The 21658-nt window shown below is 35.1% G+C and overlaps 1 protein-coding gene across 14 annotated transcripts in view; it reads left to right on the top strand.

Annotated features, from left to right (window-relative positions):
- The window catches only part of FRYL (FRY like transcription coactivator), a 171041-nt gene that overhangs the window by 56164 nt on the left and 93219 nt on the right, over window positions 1-21658 (top strand). For 10 of the 14 annotated variants that reach the window (XM_087875302.1, XM_060690831.2, XM_087875303.1 and 7 more), the window contains exons 2-15: window positions 5353-5552; window positions 7924-7977; window positions 9431-9570; window positions 10380-10476; window positions 10805-10884; window positions 11491-11571; window positions 12056-12224; window positions 14394-14486; window positions 15064-15162; window positions 15833-15934; window positions 19162-19206; window positions 19848-19951; window positions 20071-20179; window positions 21034-21120. In XM_087875302.1, the coding sequence (XP_087731428.1) occupies window positions 5433-5552; window positions 7924-7977; window positions 9431-9570; window positions 10380-10476; window positions 10805-10884; window positions 11491-11571; window positions 12056-12224; window positions 14394-14486; window positions 15064-15162; window positions 15833-15934; window positions 19162-19206; window positions 19848-19951; window positions 20071-20179; window positions 21034-21120 (1380 nt within the window). In that variant the 5' untranslated portion in view covers window positions 5353-5432. The remainder of the gene's footprint in view (window positions 1-5352; window positions 5553-7923; window positions 7978-9430; window positions 9571-10379; window positions 10477-10804; window positions 10885-11490; window positions 11572-12055; window positions 12225-14393; window positions 14487-15063; window positions 15163-15832; window positions 15935-19161; window positions 19207-19847; window positions 19952-20070; window positions 20180-21033; window positions 21121-21658) is intronic. The other 4 variants (XM_034411349.3, XM_060690832.2, XM_087875306.1 and 1 more) reach the window with 1 other exon arrangement.

Here is a 21658-nt window from a genome sequence, read left to right as displayed (position 1 = left end):
ACATTTGTATGTGTATGTGTATTTTGTGTGTTCAAATATGTAATAAAAATTTATATATATTAAAAAAGCCTCTGATGATCGTGCGGCTCAGCTGAGCATGGTGGGGGGGGGCGCAGGGATTTTTGCTACTGGTTCTCTGAACCACCCGCCACCATCACTACCGGATTGGGCGATCCGGTCTGAACCGGGAGCATTTCACCCCTGGATTATTCTCAGCTACTATGTATTCTTTTTGTATTGTAATTATTATTATTATTTTAATTTTGTTTGCTGCCTAGAGTCACTTGTCGAAGAGAAGGATTAGGGGGAAAATAGTAGCTGGCTTCCAGTACTTGAGAGGCTGTCACAAAGAAGGCTTGTTCTTTGGGGCACCAGAAGGCAGGATAAGAAGTAATGGGTGGAAACTTATCTAAGAGAGATCCAATCTAAGAGAAATGTTCTGACTGTGAGAACAGTCAATCAGTGGAATAGCTTGACTCCTGGGGTTGTGGGTGTTTCATCACTGGAGGATAGATTAGACCAGAGCGGTCAAATTCCCAGGCCACGGGCCGGCTGCGTCGCACGCTGGTCACGCCCCCGCCCAGTTTAGTGAAGGGAGAAAAAGTCCCAATACATCATGTGACACTGCCATGATGACATGAGTTTGACACCCCCGGACTAGACAACCATTTGACTGGGATGGTATAAGGCTCCTGCTTGAGCAGATGGTTGGACTAAAACAGGGGTGTCAAACTCAAGGCCCGGGGCCAGATCTGGCCCACAGGGTGCTTAGATCTGGCTCGTGGGGCCGCCTCGGAAACAGCAAAGGATTGCCCTGCGGTGCCTCTGCCAGCAAAAATGGCGCTCGGGAGGGCTGCAAGCGGGTCCTCCCGAGCTCCGTTTTTGCTGGCAGAGAGTTGCAGGAGGCTGTCACAGCCGAAAACAAAGCTCAGGAGCCCATTTTCTCTGGCAGAGCACTCAGGCCAATACAGGCACCCCTGACACGAGTGACATTGAGCTGGCTACGCCCACTCCAGTCCCTCAAGGTCAAACCCAACCCTGATGCGGCCCTCAATGAAATCGAGTTTGACACCCCTGGACTAGAAGATCTCCCAAGTCCTTCCAGCCCTGTGATTCTATGAATCCTGTTATATCTTAGGCAGGGTGGATTTGATTTAAATCGACTCGATTTAAATCATAATTTTTAAAGAGCAACTGTCATCTCTGCTACTCCTTTGACCCACCGTTGACTCACCGATAGTCCCAGTGTTGCAGAATATACAGCCTCATGCTACGTAACTAAGCTCCATTTCATGCTGAATAAACTAAATTATTTATGTATCTTAAATAGAAAACTATCTTACGATAGATTTTTACCCCCAAAGTTTTTTATTAAAATAAATTCGATAAAAATAAAAAAAATCTGATTTAAATAAAAAAAATCTGATTTTTTTAAAAAAAATCATTGATTTTTATCCACCCTGATCTTAGGCAATCTCTTCTGTGTCAGGAGAGGTGTAATCCATTGGCTACAAGGAAACGCAACATCTACTGGGATTTGGCCAATTGCCTCTTCATCACCGTTTGATGTTTTTGACAGCCTCAATAGTTGTGAATTATTGTTGACTTACCAAGATTATCTATGCTTCTCAAAAGATTGCTGACCTGGCATTTCTTCACTGAGGAGAATTGCATCTCTTCATTATGATGGAGTTGCATCTCGCCACTGAGCAGATTTCTCTGGTCTCTTAAAAAAAAAATCTTCTCTCACTAAAGTTGAAATTTGCACAGCAGTGAATGTGGAAAAGGACAGTTTAATCCTCTCCAATGTTAAAATCCTCATGTTTTAGTTTTCAATTAATTTTGAAGCTTATGCTACTAAGTTTTTTTAGATAAAGAAGTGTATCTAAATTTGTATATCTAGGGACTGAACAAGTCGTGATGATTGCTGTTTATGTCATAGGCTTATTTAAAGAGAGAGTCTTTCTACGCATCTTAATCCATTTTTATAAGATTCAGTGTCCTACACTGGTGAATGAAATCTGAGTAAGTGTGGCCTTCTCTATGTTTGCTTGTTTGATTTATTCTTTTATTCTAGGATCTCATAACTCCCCCTCCTCCCATTTTTCCATTTTTTTTTCTCCAGTGAGAAAAATTAGTTAGCTGACAGTGAACCTTGTCCTTGATTCATTTGCAGTAGTTCATTTCCCTGAGCACATTGGAATTCAGAACTCCTAAATCAGGTTTGTGGAAAATCACATTAATGGCCCATCTTATTGGTAAAAGGGAATAGGGGTGCAAAAAGTCAGATGATATTGCTATTCACAAGTCTTAGATCTAATTCATTCTTCTTGCTTCGCTTTCTGTCTAATGACCCTGGATTGACTCTACCTCTAGAATTGTAGCCATATCTTCACCATGGTTGTGATTCTCCATGCTTTCTTCTTGAATCAGATTTTTTAGTTGCTTTGTATCTGAGTTGCTCCTTGGACTGAGGGTCCTGTCAAGCATTGTGTGTCCAGGTTTGTTGCCTCTAGCAAAAACAGGTCTCTAACTATGTGTTTTTGAAAGTTAATGTTTTTATGATTGCAAAAGACTTCCTGCATTTCATTTTAAAGATTTGAGGCACGGGCATATAGGAGGTGAACTTCTACCTAGCATCACAAACGTTTCTTAGGTTTTATTGATGCAGAAATTATTTGTATGAGCCTGTTTGTTTGAACTAGCTTCTGTTTGCAGTTATTAAGTCTTCTCTGTTTTTTAAAAAAATTCAATACAGATCTGCCACAATTACTTGCAAAACAATATTGGTAGATCAGCACCTTGTCAGTATTTTTGACAGCAAAACAATTTCAGGCACAATTTATATTGAAAAGTCGTGTCTAATTCAGTAATTTGTTACCAATGGTGAATTGCAGTCATCGGTTATTGCAGCAGTCACCATTTTTATCTGGGTTGGCAGAGTCTCCTTATTCATCTCTGCTTCCTGGTTCTCATCAAATATATATTGAATAATGCTTACGTTGGCCTATGGAACAGCATCTTGAAAGTTTTGTGCAAAAGAAGTTGAAAATTTTTACTTGTTCTGTTTGAAAAGGGTTTTTTTTCTCCCTGTAGGAAAGGCTTTTCAGTTTGAAATGAGTGGATCCATAGCTTCACTTATCAGTTGTCACTTATCTGTTCTATCAGAGATAGAAAAATTACACTTCCAGATTTTCTGCCCCAATGCAGTCTGAATTTTCTTTAGGTTATTTGAATCAAGACAGAAGAATCACAGCATGCTGCAAAGGAAAAGCATTCACCACCACCATGGATATGAGTAAAGGAAGAGTTTAATGCTGTCCCTGCCCCACCCCCCCCCTTTTTTTTTTTTTTGTGGTCTTCAGTGGATTTCACCAGCAAATCTAATGCAAAATGCTGACTCACGGTAGGATAGTTTTTGGAACTTGGCTTTGTAATAAGGTAAAATAGGAGATGTAATAGAATCTTGATAGGGATATAATAACAGAATCTTAATAACCTGCCAGCGTTTCCTTCTTATATGATGCCGGATCAAGGGGGTGTGGGTATGTGCGTGTACCATATTTTGAATCTCTTCTACTTAACCTCTTTCTCAAGATTTAGATTTCCGTTACCGTCTCTTATCTGTTAATGGCTTCCATGGGCGGAACTGTTTCTCAGGCTTCCCATCCATTGTTACTTTGTTTTTGTGTTTCTTTGTTTTGTCCTTTTGGAACAAAAGGTACTGGATGTTGACTAGGCAGCAGTGTTTTGGTTTGGTATACTGTTCATGAGGATAGATATTTTGGGCTTTTGGAGTCTGCTTCTGGAAAATGAGGACTAGCTCACTCAGAGAGGAAATTATGCACAGTAGCAAAAGACGGACCCCTTTCAGTTTTTCAACCTGACATCCACCGTTGCTGAGAGTGAAATGGGTGGTCTCAACATTGAATAAACAGAAATAAATTTACTTATCCCTTTGATTTGTTGTACTGGAGAATTTGCCAGAGTTGAATCGCTCAATTCTGGGAACCAGGTGGCCATTTTACTGTTTTCTTGGCTGTTGGAGCTGGCAACATATAACATTAATTTTGCAGGGCCTGCAATTGGCTTCCAATTTAAGGTTCACCTGTAAAACCTTCATGACTGGTACCTGTAAGTCTGCCTCCTCCAACTGAAATCAAACAAACACAGTGGATTCTCTGGGGAGCTTTTTTTTTTTTTTTTTTGCCCCACACTTTTAAGATGTATGCGGGAAATGAAATTGAAGGTGTGGCTTTTCTGGTTTGGTGCCAATGCTTTGAATTCCCCCCCCCGCCCCCCCCGCCCCCGATTTCTTCCTTGTTGATTTCAGAAGGGACTCTTTTAATTTAAGAACTCTTACTGTATTTTATTTTTTTGTTCTTGTCTTCTCATTTGTTATTTTTAATTTTCAGAATTTTTATTGCAGTGGATATAAGCCAGCTAAATAATTTTTTAAAAATTACCAAGACAATGATGACTTACTTTGTTTCTTTGGCTGTCACTTCCCAAAGGAAAAAAAATATTTATTTATTTATTTATTAGTTCGATTTATATATGCCGCCCTTCTCTGGAGACTCAGGGCGGTTTACAATGCATTAAGCAATAGCCTTCATACTTTTGTATATACCTGCTTAGTAGGGCTTTTTGGGCCCCCCGAGCAGTGTTCTTTTTTATACAAAGTCAGCTTATTGCCCCCACATACCGGGTCCTCATTTTACCTACCTCGAAAGGATGGAAGGCTGAGTCAACCTTGAGCCTGGTGAGAATTGAACTCGCAGTAATTGCAGGCAGCTGGCAGCTAAGTACTACTTTAACAGCAGTAGTTTAGTCCACTGCGCCACCAAGGCTCTATTAGTTACAGAATAACAGAATTGGAAGGGACTTTGGAGGACTTCTGGTCCAACCCCCTGCTCAAGCAGAAAACCCTATGCCATTCTGGACAAATGACTGTCCAATCTCTTCTTTAAATCCTCCAATGATGGATCTCCCCAGAGGTAGAGGAAGAAGTATAGTTAGATAATCCCTAACATATCCTTGATAGTTTTTAATTGCTTTTCTTTTTTTACCGTGTGTATTGATAGCACAATAAGTACTGGAAAAAGAGCACCAACTGCCTATGTTTATCCCTGGTATCTTTGGTTTAGTTGCATATGGCCCCAATATCTGTCAGTTATACTTATCCTTCATTGAATACATTTTTCTTATGCTTCAATTGGAAACCAACTTAGAACTTTCTCCTTTCCTAGAGGTCTTCCTTAAATTCTAACCTAAAATATCTTGTTGTTTGTAAAAAATGCTGATACTTTTGATTTACTTCATTATTAATGATCCATTTTTCTCTTCCTCTAGCATCAGCACAAGCCAGAAGCATTACTAAGCACAGAATTTCTCCCACCATCAATTCTACTTGGGAAAAGAGAAGCGTCATCATGTCTAATATTACCATTGATCCAGATGTCAAACCTGGTGAATATGTCATCAAGAGCCTCTTTACTGAGTTTGCTATTCAAGCTGAAAAGAAAATTGAAGTTGTAATGGCTGAACCTTTGGTGAGTTCTGTTATGTAGCCTTCTTTCAGTTTATGTTTTTCTTAAATTATTTAATCTTAATTTGAAAAAAGAATAGTGAAAAGCTGTAATACACAATGAAGCAATAGGAACAAAAGGTATTTTGATAATTGTGTCGCATCAACTAAGATAATCAAGGCACAAAACTAAGCTTAATGATATGAACGCGTAAGAATATAATGCTATTAATGGCTATGATGCATTTCCAATTTGTCCCTTATTAATTAATGTTAAGTAATTTAATTAAATATTTTTAAAGTTGCACAGGATACATATGAAACCGATTTTGTTCTTAAGTGTTCTTGCCCCTAATTTGCGCATTGATACTTAATTTTGAATTGGCAGGATAGATACTAAAGAACAAGAATACTAAAGGAGATACCAGGACAGCAACAACAATCTATCTAAATATTTCCAGTTCAAATGGAAATTTCTTATTTCTTAATAAGAAATAATTTGTCTTCTCAGATCCCTGCCTATATTTGAGGGCTGGTTATGGGCACCATAGCACATTTTTTTAAAAAAAGAATATTGGAGAGGACCTATAGGATGTTTTTTGTGGTTAGTTTAGTATCTGTTCCTATTATATTGTAGGAAAGCATTTTTCTAAATAAAACGACTTTGTAACATCTAGAAGAAGCCTTACAAATGAAAAAGTAACTTTAAACATAGAATATAAACTAGAGTATTTTAGACATGCCACCAAAACTACAATTTCCTCATTTTTGCCTATCTTGGTAACTGACAATTACATGACTTTTTAAGAGGAATGATCTTTGTCGTCATGAAATAATTCTTGAAACAAGGAGACTTAATAACTGCTAGTTAGATATTCTTATCTCTTTAGTAAAGTATTAGAGAAGAGACAGTACATTAAATCCAGATATTTTTAGCTGACATAAATTAACTAGATTTAAATGTTGGCAGTCAAGGCTATTTTAATAGAAATACACTGTTAATAATTGTTTCTTATAGGCTCTGAACAGCTTTTAATAAAATTGAATATGATATTGAATATTTATTTATTTTATTTATTTACTTCAAATTTATATACCGCCCTTCTCCCTAGGGACTCAGGGCGGTGTACAGCCAAATAAAAACACATAATAAATACATTAAGAACAGATTAAAAGGAAATATCTCAATTTGGCCCAAAATTTAAAAAGACAAACAAATTTAAAATCATTTAAAAAATTTGTTAGGCCAGCCCGGCTTGTTGGAAAAGGTAAGTTTTAAGGGCACGGCGGAAGGCACGGAGGTCTTGGATTCTCCTTATCTCTGGGGGCAGCTGATTCCAGAGGGTGGGAGCCCCCACAGAGAAGGCCCTCCCTCTGGAGGTCACCAGCCTGCATTGCTTGGCTGATGGCACCCCGAGGAGGCCCTCTCTGTGGGAGCGCACGGGTCGATGGGAAATCGTCGGTGGCAGAAGGCGGTCTCGAAGATAACTAGGTCCTATGCCATGGAGCGCTTTAAAGGTGGTAACCAACACCTTGAAGCGCACCCGGAAAACCACTGGGAGCCAGTGCAGCTCATGCAGGAGCGGTGTTATGTGGGAGCGCCATGCAGCTCCCATAATTACCCGCGCGGCCGCATTCTGGACCAGTTGGAGCCTCCGGGTGCTTCTCAAGGGGAGCCCCATGTAGAGAGCGTTGCAGTAGTCCAGGCAAGAGGTGACGAGGGCATGAGTGACTGTGCGCACGGAATCCCGATCAAGAAAGGGGCGCAACTGGCGGATCAGGCGAACCTGACAAAAGGTCCCCCTGGTATTAATATAACATTAATACAGTATATCTTGTTGGATCAGTTCTCAAGAGAAATTGAAGTTCAATTTTTTGCTTTTATTTAAGAATATTCTTAATATTTGTAAAAATAGGCATGAAGTCTAAAAGAGCTATTTGGTGTTTCATAGTGGCAGTGTACAATTTTTCTTACATATAATGTACATGCTATTTTCCAGTCCTGGTTTTCTAATGAATCGTAATATACATTTTTTATCTGATTAGCACTATTGCATTGAAATATTCATTTGTCCTGAAATTTATTTGTACTCTTGGATTAACTAAATCAACTAAATCACATTTTTATTAACTATTCTCTTATACTATAAACTTGACTTTTTTGTTGAAATTTAGTGTTATTATATTTATCATTTATTTTTGACTTGCAAAATAAGATGGGTCTATGTATAAACATTCTTCCAATACCATTAAAGATTTATGTTGTATGTAGTAAATGTATTTTCATATAGCATAGAGCTATATTTCAAAAATTAAATTTAGTTTGAATTATTTTATATTGGGTACATGTATAATACTTGTACTATATATAATTCAATGCCTTATTCCTATTTTAGGAAAAACCCCTGTCTAGATCTCTTCAGAGAGGTGAAGATCTTCAGTTTGATCAGGTTGGTAAAATTTCTTTTCAAAACTTACAACCCTATATTTGATAGGGTGTTTAAATAGCAGAGGTCATAGAAATCCACTATGTACATTTCCTAGGGACTGGAAGTTGGTTGGCAGATTATGTTGCACAAATTGGTTAAAAGCAGGTTTCTGTGATATTTTATATTTGAAATATTTCAGAGTTTTTACTTACCCTGTTTCCCTCAAAATAAGACATCCCCTAATAATAAGCCCAGTCGGGCTTTTGAGCGCATGGCCAAGCGCTTATTTCAGGGTTCAAAAAAATATAAGACAGGGTCTTATTTTCGGGGAAACACAGTAGTTTAGAAGTCTTTAGTTGCACCAAAGAAGATACAGTAGTGCTGAAATTTGGACCTTTTTGAATTTTCAGTATTTCTGCACAAGTATTACCTAAAAAGTGATCTGTTCTCCACACAAGTCTATAACTAGATAAAGAGAACCCAAGTAAAAACATGAGTCAAAAACATATTACTGATTCATTTGTTTATTGGAGAAAATGATGAAGAGTACATAAGCTTACTTATATCATCTTATATCAAGTCTGTTTTTAATGCCAACCTGGGATTCTATCACTGCCTAAATGTTAACTACCAATAGAAAAACATGTTAACCTATAATTTAGAAGTTGTCAAATTGTGGATTGTGATCCTGCTGGGAGATAATTAGAATTCTTGAAAGAAGCCACAGGTTTTTTTAAAAAAAATTGCCTCAGGTATGGGTAATGAAACTCAGATTTTTGTGTGTTCCTGTTACTGGTATTTTTCCACATACTTTCTTTTCTTGGTTAAAATACAAGTATTCTTTAAATCACATATAAAGAATTCTACATTATAAATGATCAATAAAAGAATTTTATATTCTTTAATTTATAAGATGTATAAATTATCACTTTTCTGAGAAATATTTTTATGTCTCTGGCACCTGCACAAGTTGCTCCAGTAGTATATCAGTAGTTTTGAGAATATCCGTAGAAGGTTACAGGATTGTAAAGTCAGCATGGTTCACTATTTTAAATGTCGAGACTTTCAGAATGGAAATGTTTCTGTTGGGGGAAGCACCATAGTGTGTGAATCACGTTTTTCTACAGTTGCTGCTACATCAAAAAGAAATGTGGAATGAGAAATGAGTTGCTGTCAAAAAAAAAAAAAAAACAGGTTGATTTTGGGATATGTCGTACAAATTCATTTATTAAGAATCATAGTGCAGAGTTTGAGAATACAGATCTAGTATAATTTAGTGCAAAGTTTGGTGTTTAAGTTTAAATAAATACATGTTGAGATTTTTGCTACAGCATAAAAATGACAGTTGATGCCATGGTGTTATAGCTGCACTACACTTTGTACATCCACCCACAAAATATCTAAGAGAGAAGGTTCTGGAAAAGATATGTAAACTAATTACTTTATGGAAACCCTTAATATTTTCTCTTGACAGTTGATAAGCTCTATGAGCTCAGTAGCAGAGCACTGTCTCCCCTCCTTATTACGCACCTTGTTTGACTGGTACAAACGCCAAAATGGAACTGAAGATGAATCTTATGAATATAGGCCTCGGTCCAGCACAAAGTCTAAGGGGTGAGTGCGCTACAGTGATAAACACCTGTGGGTAATTGCATCCTCTAATCACATATTCCTTGAATAATTCAACATTTTATAAATGTCAGCTTTAATAACATGGTCTAAACATATTAGGTTTGTCATCTGTCAACTCTAAATTCAACCCCAGTGCATACTCTCATATAGATGAGTCTTCAGGTTCACAATTAGATAAATTTAAATAACAGATAATTCATATAGGTAGTCATAGTTGAATGGAATTAATAAAAGTTATATCATGATGAATGACATTAACTATGCAGGACCAGACTATTCTAGCAACTTAATTCCTGCAACTTAAAATTGCAGAAGATCAAAAATAATTTGTTTGGAAAAATTAATTTAAAGAAGATTGTAAACTTTCTAAAAAAAAATAAAGCAATACATGCTACGTAATAGCCAGCCAGAGCTGATCAATTATTGATATAGAAGGAAAATGTAAGCAACTTTAAACTCAGATACTCAGAAACAATTAGCAAATTATATACTGTAATTCCTTGCTCAGTTACAATATAATAGCAGTTCCTGACTTTCACTTTGAATAGTAATCAATTGGATATTTCTCTGAACTTAATTTCCTAATAGATTTTTTTCCTATTTTTTTTTTCTTTTTGCTGCTGTCAAATTGTAAGGGCAGTAAGGAATTCCAGGATGAAGATGGGCTTTGGTGTAGAAAGATTTTGTGTAACTTCCTTGGTAGTGTGCATATACATAAAAAGTTACATGTATTTCTGTTTGGAAAAATGAGCTTGTCTTATGTCAAATATATCTGATATTTTTTGTTTCAGAGATGAGCAGCAACGAGAGAGAGATTATCTACTTGAACGAAGGGATTTAGCTGTAGATTTTATTTTTTGCTTAGTTTTAGTAGAAGTTCTAAAACAGGTAAGCTCTTTAATTTCTGCTACATATAAGCTATTTTTTTAATTGCAAAAACAGCTAAATTCTGCTTAGACATGGAGTACAATACTGGAGTCGAAGGCTAGGTTTTTTTTTTCTTGTGCATTGTAAAATATAGTTCTGTTGAAATGAAATCAATATTTCTGTGGGGAAAAAAGAGTTCATAATTGTAGCATGTCATTTAATTTATTCAGATCCCAAATAAAAATATGCCCTTCTTTATATATTTGCACATATGTTTATCCAATAACATCACATTCCAATAAATTGTCTAAGCCATAAAGATAAGCAGTACATGCCCTTTCTGTTACAGATTCCTGTTCATCCAGTGCCTGACCCTTTAGTTCATGAAGTTCTAAATTTGGCTTTCAAGCACTTTAAACACAAGGAAGGGTAAGTATATTTAGGATACCAAATATCTTTAAATATTTCTGAGTGAGCACTGACTATTCCAGGATCTCAGAGAAGTTGCACTAAGGCAGTTGTTTTTGAGTTCAACTTCTTATTTACATTTTTTGCTAAACAACATCATGATTTAACAGATACCCATCCCATTGACTTTGTTTAAATTTATTCCAAAGGCCTGGATCCTACAAGAAAGAACATGCAAGCACCCCTTCCAATCTTATATCGCAAAGTAATCGCACAATAAGTATTAAAATGCTGATTTAAGAATATCTAAAATGTTACAATAGTTAATAAATAACCCTGAATGGATACAGTAAAATTAAGAGTCAATATAAGCAATGGTTAATATTCTGCCTAGATGGTTTCAAATGTGGGAAATTTCTTCTATTATGATTATATGATTCTTGGGGCTGTTGCTATAGGAATAGTGCAAAATTTTGTAAAATTGAGCCTGATTCAAAATACACAACCACAAGTTACAACAGAAATTCAGGTCCCTATTGTGGTTGTAAGTTGAGGACTACCTGTATTTGCAGCATTGTGTTAAATTGTATCTTAATATCAAATTTGTGCTTTTTCTTTTCATTGTAGGTATTCAGGGACCAACACTGGAAATGTCCATATCATTGCAGATTTATATGCAGAAGTGATAGGCGTTCTTGCCCAATCAAAGTAAGCAATTTCTTTTTCAAGATTCAAAAATTTCTTCTTTGCCACAAATTTACATATAACTGTAAATGCTTAATGATCACAGATAATGTGTTTTTTAGCATAACAAATAGTAACTATTAATATCTACTAATCAATTGTCACAGTGAGAAATAGTTTTGCAACTATCTCTCTTAATGAGTGCATTCACTTTGAATGCATTTTCAAAGTGCATTTGAATGTATTTGAATGTATTTGAATACATTTGAATGTATTTTCTTTTGAAATGTTTTTTCTTTCCTATCTCAAGCACAATAATGTTTTTTGATGTTTTTAATGATGTCACTGCTAAAAGTCAAATTGATTTTGTCATATATCCTAATGTAATCTAACTGCCCAGTATTGTTTGTATGGTTGTAACTATATTTTTAAAATGAGGGCAATTATTTTACTTTTTATAAATCATTTTATCCATTCTTTTTGAAAAACTTGCTATTTTTTGACTTAGGTTTCAAGCTGTTAGAAAAAAATTTGTTACAGAATTAAAGGAACTGAGGCAAAAGGAACAGAGCCCTCATGTGGTACAAAGTATTATCAGCTTAATTATGGGGATGAAGTTTTTCAGAGTAAAAATGTATCCTGTGGAAGATTTTGAAGCATCATTTCAATTCATGCAGGTAAGCTATTTCATCATATTAATAGTTAGGATCCTTCCTTAGTTTATACTTTACAGGATACACAAATGCAGGTTGTTGCTATATAGTTCCTAAAATTAAGTAGAAAAAGAAGTAAAGGATAGTAAAGTTGAGACAGAGATAAAAGAACATGGAAATGTTTAAGTATATGGTTTTTCGAGTCTGATCTCCAGGGGGAAGATACAGAAAAAAATCTCTCTTCCTAGGCCCCATTAGATGGTACTTTTCACCAGTTTGGATCAGAACATGTGTCTCCTGCTATATCTAATGGGATCCAGGAAAGGTGGTTCCTCAAATAACCCAGTCCCATACTAAGAAGGGACTATGACATAATAAGTTATACTGTGATCTTGAATTGAACATAGAAACATTCCGATAACCAGTGCAACTCAAGAGGTAGAAGTGTGACATGCTAGATCAGGGGTGTCAACCTGGATTTCTTCAAGGGCCGGATCAGCATTGTAGTTCTCCATGGGCTGGCCGGGGAGGGGAGGGGAGGGGAGACAGGACGGATGCCTCCTGCAGCACTTTACCAGCCAAAACGGGCCGCCAAGGGCTGTTTTGGCCAGCAGAGGCACTGCAGGCCGGTCCTTTGATATTTCCACGCCAGCCCCGCGGGTTGGATTTAAGCATCCCACGGGCCGGATCCAGCCCACGGGCCTTGAGTTTGACACCCCTATGCTAGATAGTTGAAACTTCTTCAGCATTTAAAAAGTTAAAAGAAAATCAGCAGAATTGGAAAAGTCCCCTATCTGATTATCAGCACAAAGCTGTTGACTAGGAATTCTTGAATTCTAATCCCAATATATCTGAAATAAAATTCAAATTACGTAGTGTTTTACATATTATTTATTTCCTGTAAAGAATGTTAACGTATAACCCACTACAACTAGTAATCTAATGATTTATGCATGGTAACTAATGAATATCCCCCCCAAAAAAGGAGGACCCAGTTTGTGGGAGCAATAAGCTGACTTTGTATAAATATACAAAAGTATGAAGGCTATTGCTTAACGCATTGTAAGCCGCCCTGAGTCTCCGGAGAAGGGCGGCATATAAATCAAATTAAAAAAAAGAAAAAAAGGAATGACAGGCCTATTATTAGGGAAAAAACAGAAAGACACTCTATGGAGAAATCTAAATTCAAAGAAAGTTAACCATATGTAGTCCTCTGGGAATGTGTGGATGAAGTTGACTTTAAAAAATTCTTCTTGGTTTCTCATAAGTTTCCAAATAGGATTTTACTCTTGAGTTCTAGGAAGTACTTCCTGAATTCATGTATCCATAGCTAGAGATTGGCTATAAATTCTTGAATTACATCATAAGGAGCAAAAATAGTGATGGAAAGCCATCATTTGGAAAGTTTCAACAATTTGGTCTTTTTAACGATATTCCAAAAAGTTTCTTTCTTCAGCTATTTGTCCCAACATCTTTCTCCTTGTCAACAATTGAAATCAGTGTAGAACAGAAGAACATTATGGTCCACTCTACTTAATCTTCAGAAAGGAAAGCAAACAAGCTGAAGTATAATGACTTGCTTATCACATAATTAACTACTTTAATAGTAGTGTTGAGGCATTACATCTCTAGGTAAAATTTTGGAAGCCAATATTTGGCTATGTATGACATTTTGCATACTGAAACTATATAGGGTTTTTTTTTCCTGAAAAAATGTTTTTGAATATAGCATTGCAAGAGCATAATTAGTACCAATTCTGGACAGGTTTTTTTTTTTTTTTACCAAATCATTGTTTTGAAGGTTGTTTCCAATGACTTCAAAATATCAATTTTGCAGTGGTCTTCAAGACTTGAAAAAAATGCCTTAATATGTGTAACATATTAAGTTGAACACTGTCATCGTTCGGTTTATCACAAATATTAGCAAAAGTGGTGTAATGTTTTCCAAAACTTGGAATTTTGCATAGGAAAAAATTGTTCATAAGCTTCAGCTTATTTATAGAATAAAAACATTGAAGAGCTGCTTATTTAAGGTTTCCAAATTCATTCCCGTTTAAACTGGACTATTTTGTTTACCTGTATCTAGTTCTTTTATCTGCAATAGGATTTGTGTTTCTGTTATTTTCATTTATTCTTACTGAAGAAGATGGTGCACAACAGAAATTTGATGTTTCTGTTTCCATTTTCTTGCAGGAATGTGCACAGTATTTTTTGGAGGTAAAAGATAAAGACATAAAGCATTCACTTGCTGGTTTGTTTGTAGAAATTCTCATCCCTGTTGCTGCTGTAAGTATAATTTATTATTTCACAAATACAGGGTATGGTGTTTATGCAAAAGTAGAGACATCTCCTCCTCAAATGGAGTTCACAGGTCTGAAAAACCCACTTTTTTGTATTTGAGTTTATTTTGCCACACAGATAATGACGAATGTAGTTTAATTCTTTTTTTTACAACCAAATATGTGATTTTTTAAAAAAAAAATCCATTATGGGGTTTACTTGTAAAATTAAGACTAAAATTCACCTTCCCACAATTCAGTGAAAAACTCCTTCCCCCACCCCATTTTAGCAGAGGAACCAGTGGAATTAAAGTAAATGTACAGCTGTTCTCTCTGTCTCTCTGTTCTTGTAGGGTTGTTTGTTTTTTGGGGGTTTTTTGCTATTTATGGTAGGACTTGTATGCAGTAAATCTTTAAAGTGTTCAGACTTGGACTAAGTGTTTTGTTGTATAACTGAATTGCTTTTAACAGCAGGATTTAAATCTGTGAGAAAGCATTACATGACTCTCATGCTTTGTATCATTTTCTGTGTTACTACCTTTATCCTTGAAGGTTTAATGTAGATTTGTTTCTTTTGATTCTAGGCTGTTAAAAATGAAGTGAATGTGCCATGCCTGAAAAATTTTGTGGAGATGCTCTATCAGACAACTTTTGAGCTGAGCTCAAGAAAGAAGCATTCATTGGTATTTTAAGTTGTTTAATTTTTGTCTAGGATATCAAATTGTAATTTGATAGTATGTCACATAGCAAATATCTGGGATCAGAATTTGACAGAATTACAAGATTTTTTCTTGATAGGATATTTTAAATCCAATTTTAGTTATTTTAATCCAATTTTAATCAAATTTAATATTATGATCTTGGTTCTCTATATGTGTAGCAATTGAAGGAAGCATTTTCAGTACTGTAAACTGATGTTTAGAAAACTTTTCTCAGGTGCCAAACCTATGTTAAGTTTTGTTTGAAGAGAAAAGCTGTTTTCCCATATTGGTTTAAAATGGACCTGGGTGGGGCTGTTTGCTGAGCATCTGTAAATCACTTAGAGAGGGCTGTAAAGTACTATGAAGCGGTATATAAGTCTAAGTGCTATTGTTATTATAGTTTAGATTCATGTAAGTATCAGGATTCTGGCTAATGTAAGAATGCAATCATAGATACCGCCAAATATTTACCAAACTGTGGTTCATTTAACCACATTTTATTGAATGCACCATAATCTGTTAAATATATACAGCTCATTGGTCCATTAATCCTTTTTTACAAGTTTACAGTGGCTGAGTTTGCATCTTAATAACCCAGCCATGTTATTTTTTGTTTTTCTGAAAGTTGTAACCAATTGCTCCTCCCTCACAGGCTTTGTACCCATTGATCACCTGTTTGTTGTGTGTCAGTCAGAAGCAGTTTTTTCTAAATAACTGGCATATCTTCCTACAGAATTGTCTGTCTCATTTGAAGGTAAGGACTGTTTCATCACGCTCCTGTCAGATTTAGTAAGTAATATTCGCAATCTAGATTAACCACAAAATAATGGCCGTATAAAATAAATGTAAGGCTCCCATAGAAGAGAATATTTGTAACTCAGGATTGAACTGAGGGTAGAGTCCTTGGTGTTCTCTGAGCTTGTTGATTACAGATGGTAACAAATGGTTTGATTGCAATTCGGTAATCAGGGAAAGAATATAATGCTTGTAGCTCAGAACAACTTGTGAACTTATTTGAGGCCTATTCATAAGGCTTGTAATGTGAAGCCATTTCAAGTCAAAACAACCTATTTCTGCATATTTCTCAGAATTGATTTTTCATGTTGCCTGTGCTCATTTTATCCATTGTGAATTCCAGTTATTTAGAAATTTATTTTGGGGAAGTTGAACTTGGTCATGAGTCCTTTTTAAATATTGCTTTCCAGTGGAAACTGCTTGGAATAGCTGTACCTAAGACCAAGAGCCTTCTTGAGTGCAGTTCTGATGTTGACCGAAGATCAGCAATGTTTTTGCAGCCAGGAGCTGCACTTCCTTATTTTTTGTTTTTTGTTTCTACATTTATTTATTGCCCCAGGTTGGATGCTAAAATATCAAGCTGTTTGCATTTTAATGGGAGGTTAAGGGCACTAAAGAGAGTCAGTTTGGTGTCGTAGTTAAGGCATCAAGTTAGAAATCAGGAGAGTATGAGTTCTAGTCTTGCCTTAGGCACAAAGTCAGCTGGGTATCTTGGGCTATTCACTATGTCTCGGCCCTAGGAAAGAGGCAATGGCAAACCACCTCTGAAAAAAAATGCTGCAGGGACTTGTCTGCGTCTTCGAGAATCAAGATTGAACAAAAGGAGAGGGGAATGATGTTTAAAGATTACAGAATCTTAAATCAGCTACTTAGCCTCTTAATCTTTTTTAAAAAAGTGGGTGGGAGGATCATATATTCCAAAATAAATAGTGTTGACACTGAACTTCAGTGATATAATCTGAAAAAAATACTCTAAAAATACAGAAACAGGGCTGAGGAGCCTTATGTTAATGTAGGTTGCTCATCACTGAAGTAGATGATCTATTATCAAAACACCCTTTCTCCTCCTGTAAGTGCACAGGAGTCTGAAGGAGGGGGGAAAGAGCAGATAGAAAAGCAATAATTGCATCAGAGATCAGAACAGAGTATTATATGTTGTATGTAACCTTGCTTTCTCTTTTGAGTTCTGTTTTTGTTATTGTGGAGATATCAGTTTGAAATCATAGGGTAGTGGAACATTCACCATTCCGATAATTTTTGTGTGCCCCATAGCCTTGTTTATGATGCCATCCATTTGTAGAGTCACATCAATTTTAATGGAAAATCTAAAAGCACTTTTTAATTATTGTCACTGTAACATTTGAATAATATACACGCTTCATTGATTTTGTTAATAATATTACTGTTAATGCTTGAATTCACAACTGCCTAGCTTTAAATTGTGTAACAACAACAATTCAACAGTTGGACGTGTTAGGATAGTATTCTTTCTCTTACTATTTACTTTGTCAAGGTTGTGTGTATTTCTTTACACAATGGCAACTCTTTTGCAACACCTTCCCTTTTATTGTCTGTGTCTACCTGCTGTTGCTATGTGTTAAATATAAAGGGATATGTGTCTTTTTAATTTTCTTATTTAGAAATATCACACTGCTGACAATGGGCAAATAAAAACTTCCATTGTTGGGGATTTTAATTGTCATATAGCATGTACACATATTTTAATATAGTTTTGTTCCCCTAACAACATAACATTTTATGATGTGGCTCTATTCAATAGAAGGAACTAAAGCTATTATACTATTTTTTATTTAATTTTTGAAATTAATTTGTTTATTAAAAACCTGCAATATTACAGTTTTTTAAAAAGAAATCAGATTTGGAAAAAAAATTCATGCATTATATTCAAGATACTGAGATTTTACAATAGAAACATAATTATGCTCAAATTCTGTAACTAACTAACAAAGCTGTCAAATAAATCTAGTTCTCTGTTATTTTCTCTTAACACATTTTAATTGTTTTAAAACATTATTAAGTAGTAAATTATCACAACTTAGAATAAAACTAATACAGAGTATATATAAATAAACTATCAAAACTAATAACGTATCTTTTAAGATATGTTTCAGAATGCTGGTTGACAAAACTTTTTAATTATCAGCCTGCTTACCTTAATGCAGGAAAACGTGGATGAGCAACTCAGAACTTCCAGTTATTGAATATTTGGGGATCTTTATCCTAATACAATTAATTTCATAATACTTGGATTTGATTGCACCTGATACATGATTCCATTTATTATCATGGGGTTTAAGTGAATTGATAATAACTTGGTGAGTGTATGGATCAACCTTTAGATTAAAGAGAATTAGCAGTGTAATCCTATGCATGTCTACCGGAAGTTAATCCCACTAAATTCAGTAATATTTGTTCCTTACTGCATAAGATTGTAGTCTGCTTAATAGATGCTTAGGCCATAAAGGAAATACGAGTAGTTTTAAATATTTGTAAACCAAGAAAGAAAGAAAATAGACTTAAGGAGAATAGGAAAATATTATTTTTCCATTTTTTTAGAATTATAAAAGAAAACAATAAAAAATGTTTATAGACAATCTTAAGAGTGATCAGTTTTCTATGTTGGAATTCCAGCAGCTATTTTTAAAATGTCTAAAATTGTTCACATCTTCATTGGTATAATCCAAGTTTAGATGTAGACTATTCGCACATAGTTTCTAAACAGTGACTGTGAGATATTGCAAATAATATTAAGGACACTGAATTACAGTACTGTGGTATCCAAATCATATGTATAAACATGGTGGTGCAGTAGTTAGAATGCAGTATTGCAGGCTAACTCTGCCTGTTGCCAGGAGTTCAATCCTGACAGGCTCAAGGCCGACCCCGCCTTCCATCCTTCCGAGATAAGTAAAATGAGGACTCAGATTATTGAGGCAAATATGCTGACGTTGTAAACTTCTCAAGAGAGTGTTATAAAGCACTGTTGAGCAGTATATAAGTGCTATTGCTTATACAAATGGGAGTTTTTCTCTGTCAAAATATTTCTGTTGAATGGAGCCCCAGTAAACAGCTTTCTGTTTGTCCTTTTTATTTTTTCATCTAACATGCATGTGCTTCCCATTCTCATGTTTGTTATGTTTTGCTGTCTTGCATTGCTTTATTTAGATCCCATCTAACAACAGTATCAGAAAACAAATAGAAACACTTCAGGTGAGTTAATATGCTGTCATAGTAAAGTAAGAAATTGCTTTGCTTCATGTTTTTCTGTTGTTTCATTGTATATTTTATTTCCCTCTAGAACAAGCAGTTTTGTTTTAACGTATCTCAAAAAGAGTATTATAAGTTAGTATTATTTGTGGAGAAAAGATACTTCGGTCACAGTATTAACCGTGTTATTATTACTACTATTTGATACCTTTTTCTTTAAATATTTCCTCTGAGTTAATCACAGAAAGCATGTTTTCATTTTAAACAAAGACTGAAATAGCTTTGATTTTCTGACTTCGTAGTATTCTGTGGAGGAAAACATTTTCTGCAATATGCAGGGCAATGAGATGGGAATCATATTGGATTATCTTGGACAGGTTTTACAAAGTACATTCCGAAACAACACTTCACTTAAACTACAAATATTTATATGGTTCTTATGTTTATGAAAAAAAAAATACAGAGAATCAATTTCTACGTAACTTTAATATCTTTACGTTAATTTGAGTGCCCAGTGTTTTGCCATTGCAGGAACTTGAAGTATAATTTTAGGAATGTCTTGGTTATTAGAGCTACTACTAAATAATTATCTGCAGTGAGGCTTATGTGCAATAGTAACAGTTTTTTAAAAATGTTTTTTACAGAATAAAGACCCGAAAATGTCTCGAGTTGCACTGGAATCGCTATATAGATTATTATGGGTTTATGTTATTAGAATAAAATGTGAAAGCAACACTGTAACCCAGAGGTAAGCCATTTGGTTTAATGTACTAAAATGTTGATAATGTTAAAAGGGCTGTGGCTGCCTTTTGGTAGAGTTGCTAATGGGATTTTTCAATATTCTCTTCTACATCTTTTCCTGTACAGCCGTCTGTTGGGCATAGTATCTGCACTTTTTCCAAAAGGCTCTCGCAGTGTGGTCCCTCGAGACACACCTCTGAACATATTTGTAAAAATTATTCAGTTCATTGCTCAGGTAAATCCTCTTTATAAAAGCTTTAGCCCAAATGTGATAATTGCCTGAAATATTTCAAAATTTGCTCATTCCCCTATTTAAACCTTAATGTTCTACAAGAACTTTTAAATTACATATTTTTAACCTTCCAAGAAAGCTGTGATGTATGTTAGATTGAAACACAAGAATCTGCCCAAACTACTCAGAGATACTGTTAAAGAACAAAAGATTTAAAGCTTAGGTTTTCATACATAACAAATACTATAGCTTTCTGGTTTTTGAAGTTGTCACATTCCCCCATGTAGCAGGACTTGCTTATAGGATTTTGGATTAATAATTACATCAATCTGTCAGCCACTCTTGATCTTCAGTCATTTTTGAACACACTCAGTGTTCAAAAATACAGTACAAAGGATAGAAATCAGTGAAGAAATACAGTTGCCTTTTAGAAACGTTTGTATGCCACTCCTGATTTCTACACTGGTAAATTTCTAATAAACCTCTTGTAAAAAAAAAGTTCCAAAATTTGAAATCCAGTGATATAAAATATATAATGCCGGCTGGTAGCTGCCTATGCAGGAGAAAAGATTTGAGCTTCATATAATCTTAAATTTAGGCACATATTTTTGTGGGACCTTGATCAACATGTGATAGTATAAATATCTTTAAATAATTTACATTACAACTTACAATTACTATAATAAATGGGAAAAATGAGAGTAATTTGGGAAGATATTTTTTTCTTAAATAAATAAAAATAAACAAAATTAATTAGATTTATGCCAGTTACCATGAAAGTCAAGATTAGCATTTTTCCTAAAATGGTTTAGCATATTTATAAAAAGTTTTATACAGTTGTGATTTTTCTCCCCCAGGAACGTTTGGATTTTGCAATGAAAGAAATAATTTTTGATCTTCTCAGTGTGGGAAAATCCCCGAAAACCTTCACTATTAATCCTGAGGTAAAAAAGAGAAACTAAAATATTGTATGCAATTTGTTTTTAATAAACACATAATGTAATGAAGGTCTCTTAGAAATACTACAGCTAATTTGATGTAGTGGCTAAGGCATCAGGCTAGAAACTGGGAAACTCTGAGTTTTTATCCCATTTCAGAGAGAAAACCAGCTAGGTGACTTTGGACCAGTTATTCTCTTTCTGCCCTAGGAAGTAGGCACTGGTAAACCACTTCTGAAAAAAGATTAAAAGAAAAGGAAAACAAATTCTAAAACTTTACCTAGTTAGTCCAATTATTTACTATCTATGCTGGTATCTTATCATCTTTGGATTCTTTGTTAGAGATTGTGGTCACACAAAGATAAACTAGAGCAAAAGGAAAACTGTGTTAAACACTGAGTTTAAGGATAAGCTTCTTTCTCCTCCTATCTGTCTTTGCAGTTATGTGAAGAAATAAGTCAAGATTTTGTTCTCTTTGGCCAATCCTTTCATGTGCTTGTTAAACTAAGTATTCTGGTTATAACAAACCAATTCAACATACCAT

This window comes from Pantherophis guttatus, chromosome 8, assembly GCF_059756535.1.
Source record: "Pantherophis guttatus breed Tessera chromosome 8, ASM5975653v1, whole genome shotgun sequence".
Classification (NCBI taxonomy): Eukaryota; Metazoa; Chordata; class Lepidosauria; order Squamata; family Colubridae; genus Pantherophis; species Pantherophis guttatus.
This window is presented reverse-complemented; position numbering and strand designations above follow the sequence as displayed.